Raw genomic sequence first — 7,871 nt, forward strand, 5'->3', positions numbered from 1 at the left:
TATCAAATGCTGCAACTCAGATGTCCCCAACTCAAGATGATTATGCTCTAAACTCAGTGCAAAGGAACTCAACAGCACCCTTATTGGGCCATAGACAAACACATTCATATGTCAACATCACCCCCCCAGTTCATGATCTTTTGCATTCAGGTGATCACAATATGCAACACACACATTCACCTGCCCACACTTCTGGTCTTGGGAAGCAAAGTGCCTTGCCACCACCCATATTTGGCCAGAGACAAAGACATTCATCTGTCAACATGACACCCCCGGTTCACAATTGTTCACATTTAAGTGATCACATTGTGCACAACACGCCATCTCCTCCCCACACATCTGGTCAAGGGAGGCAAAGATCCCATCATTCAAGATCAACTTCTCTGCAGTTGCAATCTTATTCCCAGGAGGCATCCCCTTCAGCCTACAGGTATTCCCCTGTGTCAAGGGGAACTCATGTTAGATCTACATCTATTGGAATGCAAACACCTTCACCTGCTCATTCATATGGTCATTTGCAAAGATCCTCATCAGGCAGCCGCTCTGGTCAATGGCCATTGTCCACTCGGTCCAACTTCAATGTGTTAGGTTCAGGTGGTAATTGTTCAAGATCATCCTCTGTTGCAATGCGTTCACCTGGTCACTCATCAACCCAGAGTGAATCCTCTGGGACAGATCAATCATCTGATGAGAATATTGAAAACCTTCTGGAGGAAATGGATACTTATGACTGGGGTAATGAAGATGACTGGGAAGATGTGGTCTATCAGGGACCATCAACTACTAATCACCCCTCTGAGAAAGTTTCAGAAAGTGCATCAGTACCCAAAAATGGTTGGTACCCATTTGGAAAATTGGAGGTACGTAACTGACGTAACCCACTATCTACTGTAAGGTAAGATAGAACTCTAACATCTTATTGATTGGACCAATGAATTAGAACACAATTGCTATTATGATTTACGGTTCAGCACGCAACATGATTAGTCGAAGGCAATATGATGCAATTCGCAGTGCAGTCAGTCTGGCTGGCCTCAGGTTGCCAACTTACAAAACGTTGAAAAATATCTTGAAGCGAGCAAAAATAGCTCTTGGTTTGAAGTTGGAAACTACCATAAGTCCCTTGAATAATCCCTGTCATTCTTTACCCATCAAGGATCTTTTGAGATTGGTAAGTGTGCTGTGTCTGCAATGTCTTTTACCAGTGGGGTGACATGTTGTTGATGTTTTTGCTATGGGCAGGATTTGGCAAAGCCACATGTGGCTTGCAAATTGTCCTTTTACCCTGCAGTCTCCAAGTATGGTTTGGTCAAAGAGTTCATTCATTGTGAAAAATGGCTGAATGGTTTTCCTTCTTGGATGTGGGCACCAATGGTTTCGACTGATGTTGGCCACTTTTATCTGTATGAGCCGGTGCAGCTATGCAATGGAAGAGTGGTGGTACCAACACATTTCTATTATTTGGGAAATGATTTGGTGGCAAAGTGCCTTGAATTGCATCTGGTAAATTATGAAAACCCCAGGCAATCACGAATGGAGATTTTAAAAGAGGACAAAGTCACCAGGGATGAATCATTGGTTTTCAAAGTTAAGGACTTTCACAAGACTTTTGATAACATACTGTTGCCGAATGGAGGTTGGTTAAAAGATCATTATGGTAATGCTCTATATCGTAAGTCACTTGCAAACTAAGTAATTCAGAGGAGATGAAACTAATATGGTATTGTATTCTCAGAATGTTCAGACCATGAATGTGTCACCCACATTAATTTGCCCAATCCATGGCGAACTAAAGCAAAAGGCAAGATTGTTCGACATGTGCCATTGACAATGTATAGTGACAACACGTCAGGTTCCCATTCAAAGAGATTTAATAAGCATATGTGTTATTACTTCACATATTCTGGTCTCCCTGCGAAGTTAGCAAATTTGGATTATAACATCCATTGGCTCGCAGCTTCAACCAAAGCACATGCATTGGAATTGGGTGACAACATCATAAGCCAGTTGAAGTAAGTGCAGGTTTTATCTTTATCACCTGGACATGTCATACCAAATGTCAAATCTAATTTTATTTGGGTTGATTCATGGTTTTTGGAAAAAGCTTATTATCACATGAGGGTTCAATTGCATATGATTCTAGCATACAACAAGAAGTTTTGGTGGTTGCAGTCCAGCTGGCACATTTGGGGGATTCCCCAATGCATGCAGAGGTTTCTAACACCAATAATCCAGGAACAAGTTTGAACCCTTGTAGGATCTGTCACCTTGGAGTGCCTTCTAAAATGATGAAACAGGAAGAACGTTTTGTCCGGGCATTTGTAGGAATCAACTCTGAGGGCCTAATGGTTTGTTAATGTTGCTTTTGGGTGATTATATTGGGCACCAAATCACTAATATCATCATTTCTTTGATAAAAATGTAGGTTCATGAACCATTGCGTGATTGGAAAAAAACTGAGAATCTCACCAAACATATTTGGAAAGAGTCACAACTCCCTAATACAGCTTCCAAAGTGGACGGGATGCAGAAGTCTTATGGCCTCAAGGACACAATGTTGCAACCTTTCATTGATAAGATCAGAAAAGTGCAAAGGGAGCAGAGTGTTAGTGATGCACAAAGGCTGGCTCAAGAGTATGAGCAGCTGTATGGGGACCGCATGTTTAATCCCTTTTTCAGATTGGATGGTAAGTGTGAATTTTATAAATGGCCCCAATCATTATCAATTGTGCTCATTTGGAATTGTATGGTCCAAGGTTTTGATGGCCACCTAGATACACCTGTAGAAGTTCTACATGTTATTTTGTTAGGGTTGGTGAAATATCTTTACAGGGATGCTCTCCAAAAGATACCAAAAAACCAATTGCCAACTTTGGTTGCCAAGTGGAAAGCTTTCAACATATCCGGTTTGCAAGTGCAGCAAATACAACCAAACAGACTGGTTCATAGTGTGTTGTCACTCACGGGGAAAGAGTTCCGCATTGTTGTTCAGGGGGCGCCTTTTGTATTATTTGAATGGATCAGCTTAGAAGAAAGAACAGTTTGGACCCATCTGGGGCATATGACCTCAATGATCTATCAGCCAGAAACAAGGAACTTGGATGATTATTGTGTCAAGTTGGACCGACATATCAACAATTTCCTTTGTAGTATCCTCCGGTTGAATGCTCGATGGGTGAACAAACCGAAGTTACACATGCTCACACATGTAACCCCTTGCATTAAGCGTTTGGGACTAGCAGGCCTTTATATGACTGAATCGTTTGAAAGTAAAAATGTAGTTACCCGTACAGCTTCTATTCATTCCAGCCGTCATGATCCTGGCGCACATCTCGCGGAAAGTTTCCAAAATGTGGAAGTCGCAAATCATCTTTTCACTGGCGGCCTTTTTTGGGATGACCCACTCAAAAGTGGGTTCAAGGCGGCCATCTTCTGCGGGGGGTTTTAGATAATGAAGATGTGGTTGAGAATGTCTTTGGATTTAAAATAACACTCGGATTCTATCTTAAAATCAAACTTGACCTTCTACCAACCCGGGTTTGACACCAAGACAAGCACAAGTACCAGCAGAACATTATTTACGAACGCATCAAACACAAATGCCCCCTGCCCAGTCTGCAACCCTGAAGACTGGGCAACAAGTGCAAGTGGGGGACTGGGTTGCTGTAAGTTTCCGGATATTTAACTTATTTTGCAAAGTAAGGAAAGGACTTTAACCCAGACATCATACACACAGGTTTTCACCCAGAACATCACACCACCAAAATGGATTGGTCGAATACGCTCAATTTGGTCCCCCTCATATAGTGCAGAAAGCTTATCATCGCCTATTTTATCAGTGACAATAGGGTCCATGTCAAATTCCTACCATCCATGGTGTGGGTTGCGATCCCTGAAGTTACAACAAGAATCAGTGCTTGTTTACCTGGATGTATGTCTTTCAAAATCAAATAAATGTCACTGTGTCTTAGTTCCTGATGTCATTTGATAAATAGGAAATCCGGTGTTCAATCAATGTTCAGCACAACTGTTATGACTCAGTATGTCAGACTCAAAGAACATCAATGCCCTCTGCAGCACTTAATTCCCACCTAAATGATACTAAGCAATCAGTGGTCCACAAAAACACTGACCTTTTCATCATAAACACTGCCGCTCTGTACAATGGCCAGGCCCATCATGAATGGGCCCAAATAGACCCACCAAGGGTTTCACCTGAAGCATGGGCTCAGGCAACCCACATTGGTTTGAGACGGTGGAAAGATAGCTCAAACAAAAAATAGTTCCAATTATAGTATATAACTTTTTTTAAAATGAAAGAAATCCAACTTGTATCAATCATGAAATTTATGAAAGCATTTCATGTTGCTTCATCTTCCAATTCCCTTTTTGGTTTGCTTTGATGATTTAGGCAATTGTTGTTTGAATTTATCTTTGGTTGCAATTTATCTTTGGTTGCATCATGTTATGTAATGACCTTATGCAAAAGGTGTTCCAATGAGATGTGTTTTCTCTTTGCAAAAACCAAAGCAACTCCAGATCAATGAACAATATTTGCTTTCAAATCTGATGTTGCTTTATCATGAGTTTGCATATTTGCAAATTCAAGGCTTGATCAGGTCTTGTTTGATCAAACCTTGAAGAATTTTTTACTAGCTAATTTCTACAGAACAAATGACAATTTATTATAATTGTTTTACTCTTTTGCTTAACCCAGACAATGACTTAGTTTTACTTTTGTTTGCTTAACCAAACAAGGTCAGACTCATCAATGACACAATTACAATTTTCCAAAATTTTTGGCTTAACCAAACAAAGGTTAGACACAAAATGACATGTATAATATTCCATCTAACCCACCTTCAAACATTTCAATCAGATAACAGCCAAACTATATGAAACCTTATGAAGCACAAACAAATTGATTGTGACACATTCCTAACTCTCTGACATTTATTTCACGTGCACCATGTATGAAAGCAAAACCATGTTTAAAAAAGATATCAAGAGCAACCACACTCGCTTACTTATAATATTTATCAAAACCAAGAAATGAACACGACATGATTGATTAAAAACCTCTTTGAAATCATGAATTTTTCCAATCACAGCCAAACATTTCAAATCTCATCGCGGTTCAATCGTTTCTGTAAGTGCCAGTAATAATCCTTGGATTTGAACATTAAATCCATAGCTGTTCCAAATCGGATACCCCATTTAACCAGTTGTTGGACATCCAAAATACCCGGAAAAAGAAACTTTTCGAAAGAATTGATGCGATGAGGGCGTAAGATATCAATGACCTCTTTGATCTCGTTTGGCGCGATTGAAGCGTAGATCATGTAATCGGCCAGATGCACCTTCGCACGTAGAATATCAACCGTGAGATGATCAATCGAAACCGTAGATCCCTGAAACTCTTGGTAAACCCCTTGGGGAGAGCCCTGCTCTTTATCGACCTGGTCCTATGTGAAAGGTGGGACCAAAAAGTACAAAGCTATTATGGAACTGGTCACCTATGTACATGACCAGTTCCAAAAGGACTTACCGATATAGTTGTAACTGACTCGGGAGTACGTACCACATGGCATCTCTTCCGACTATTGTTCTATCAAGAGTGATCATCGAAGGATCAGCTTAGCCAAAGTTTGCATCGAAAAGATGCAACCAAGTCATACATAACATGAGATTCACTTACAGGAGGTGAAACCAGGAGAGTCTTAGGTGGATCAATCATAGTGACATTGATCCCAGCGCGTTTCAAAGGATTCATCCTAACCTCGTCTAAAAACAAGACCCAAGCCGCATCGCACCATACGAGGCGATTAAAATCCCACAAATAATTGGGGTGGCCGTCAATATACGCATGAATGGTGACCAAACCTTTCTCCATTGCGTTATCCAACAACACACTGTTTCGGTTTCCAAATTGATTGGGGTCAATTTCATCCGCGAGATTGAAAAGCATATTTTTCAAGTGCTCCAAAGATGGTTTGAAATCCTCAAAGGCCTGCTCGGTGATGGGAAGTGCGAAGCGAACGATTTCCGGTAGCCCAGGTCCAAGAGCGGGCTTCGGTTCGAGGTACTGAGAGTCCTGAGGATTCTTTTTGTGTGAGTACAGATGGTACTCCAACCTAATCTTTCTTTCATTCTTCGCGGCGTTCGTTTTGACCAATGGTTCGACCGAAGATTCAGGGATGTACAAACCGCCATCTTCAGGAGGCTGGCTTTCAGGCAACTTGGCAGCGGAAGAAGACCCGGTGGGACCTTGACTGTTCCGACGATCAGGGCTGAAACCATCCAACAGAGTCAGTTTGGAAAACACCTCGAACGCACGTAAGTCCAGAATTACTTACGTTTGCTTGATACGATTAAAATACTCATAACAGGCCTCTGTCCTAGCGTTCGGACTAGTCGAACGGGTGTTGACCATCTTGAAAAAAGTACCGGTATGAAGAAAATATAACAATAAGGAGACAAGATTCCAAACTCGATAAGGACAAAGACCCGGTTGACCTGGAAGGACAAGAAATTTTGCTAAGTTTTTTTTCAATTGCGAGACGAAAGAACCCAGCATTTCCACTCACAGATCTGTCACCAGCTGTCACGGCTTTCGAACCGGCTTGTTCAAAGACCAACTTTGAAGCTGCAAATGGGGTGCTCACTGCTGACCTTTTGGCTTCTTTGTGTTTCTTTCTGCTTTTCGCCTCCAGAAACCCCAAGTCAGCATGATGCGACCATCCCAATTTCAATCGCCTGCTTCTTCTAACTATGATCGGCTTACCTTGAACGCCAATCCACGAGTGCGCCGGGCCTCCAATGCGTTTGGCTTGGATTATGAAGCACCTCAACAAACCCCGCCGAACCTTTGAAATACAAACTTCCAGATGATGGGCAACCACAATTTCAGCGGAGAGCAAGAGCCGAACTATCGCGAGGTGTTAGAAGACTCACCTCACAGCACCCCAACTATCTTGCAAGGCCCAGGTGCACAAGCAGGCCGAAATGATATGGACTTTGTCGATGTAGACAGAGTGTCCGAGACGATTTCCAGGATCGGAGAAACTTTTGGTCTAAGTACAGCAGATAAGTTAGAGGTCCAAAAGATATACGAGGTAAGAATCAAACAAAGATTCGATATCATATCATAAGTAATTGAAAGTATATGATACTTATCATATACTTTCTGTGTTTTAGCAACCAAACAACTTTGCACGTGAGGTAGCAAAGGTGTGTTTTTTCCGATCTCAGCTCGCAAGACTTGAAGACACAATATTAGAAAGAAACATGACATGGACCACTACTGGACCCCAAGCAATTCCACCTGATCATCGAGAGGCCAAGTGGCAAGGAACCAATAGTGTCCGAGTAAGTCACAGTTTAACTTTATTACAATCATCATGATATCTTACCCATGATTTGAAGCTTTTCATCCGCAATAAAATCAAAGATGCCCTCCTAAGTAGTTCCATACAAGCATATGCATCCAACTTTACCGCCACCAATGATCCGATTCTTGATTCTCTTGAGAACCACATTGTGGTAAGTCAGGCAATCCATTTACCATTACCCAACATGAGCTTCTCCGCCAATGATCACCAATTTCAGGAGATTATCAAGAAAGAGGTGAACAAGGTCCCAAATTATAACCTCCCTGAAGGATTTCGAGAAGAAGATCCATCTGCCGACACCGCTGTGCGAAAGGTCATTAAGGAAATCGCCAAGTCGGAGCGCTGTAGATTTCGAGAACATGTGAGTCATTTACAAATCAAATAAACAGGATTTTGATAACTCACATCACATGTACCAAACAGCTTCTGAACAACATCATTAACCCACCTATGAATTCCAAGGTTATGAAGATTTTCGAC

General features: G+C 41.6%; 4 protein-coding genes across 4 annotated transcripts; 3 read left to right on the plus strand and 1 right to left on the minus strand.

Annotated features, from left to right (window-relative positions):
- Positions 1–20: 20 nt before the first annotated feature.
- MELLADRAFT_70201 (uncharacterized protein) lies at positions 21–1,751 on the plus strand (the record flags this gene model as incomplete). The annotated part of the gene is made up of 4 exons (XM_007419545.1): positions 21–860; positions 941–1,171; positions 1,243–1,672; positions 1,702–1,751. The coding sequence occupies 4 exons, from the start codon at positions 21–23 to the stop codon at positions 1,749–1,751; spliced, it is 1,551 nt and encodes a 516-aa protein (XP_007419607.1).
- Positions 1,752–3,599: 1,848 nt separating this feature from the next.
- Positions 3,600–4,283, plus strand: MELLADRAFT_114576 (uncharacterized protein; the record flags this gene model as incomplete). The annotated part of the gene is made up of 2 exons (XM_007419546.1): positions 3,600–3,665; positions 3,996–4,283. The coding sequence occupies 2 exons, from the start codon at positions 3,600–3,602 to the stop codon at positions 4,281–4,283; spliced, it is 354 nt and encodes a 117-aa protein (XP_007419608.1).
- Positions 4,284–5,120: 837 nt separating this feature from the next.
- MELLADRAFT_87929 (uncharacterized protein) lies at positions 5,121–6,433 on the minus strand (the record flags this gene model as incomplete). The annotated part of the gene is made up of 4 exons (XM_007419548.1): positions 5,121–5,465; positions 5,549–5,608; positions 5,699–6,290; positions 6,357–6,433. 4 exons carry the CDS (start codon positions 6,431–6,433, stop codon positions 5,121–5,123), a joined length of 1,074 nt encoding a protein of 357 aa, XP_007419610.1.
- Positions 6,434–6,728: 295 nt separating this feature from the next.
- Positions 6,729–7,776, plus strand: MELLADRAFT_70203 (uncharacterized protein; the record flags this gene model as incomplete). The annotated part of the gene is made up of 5 exons (XM_007419547.1): positions 6,729–6,803; positions 6,888–7,115; positions 7,198–7,230; positions 7,252–7,368; positions 7,426–7,776. The coding sequence occupies 5 exons, from the start codon at positions 6,729–6,731 to the stop codon at positions 7,774–7,776; spliced, it is 804 nt and encodes a 267-aa protein (XP_007419609.1).
- Between the last annotated feature and the right edge of the window lie 95 nt (positions 7,777–7,871).

Source organism: Melampsora larici-populina, assembly GCF_000204055.1.
Source record: "Melampsora larici-populina 98AG31 unplaced genomic scaffold MELLAscaffold_241, whole genome shotgun sequence".
In the NCBI taxonomy this organism is placed as follows: Eukaryota; Fungi; Basidiomycota; class Pucciniomycetes; order Pucciniales; family Melampsoraceae; genus Melampsora; species Melampsora laricis-populina.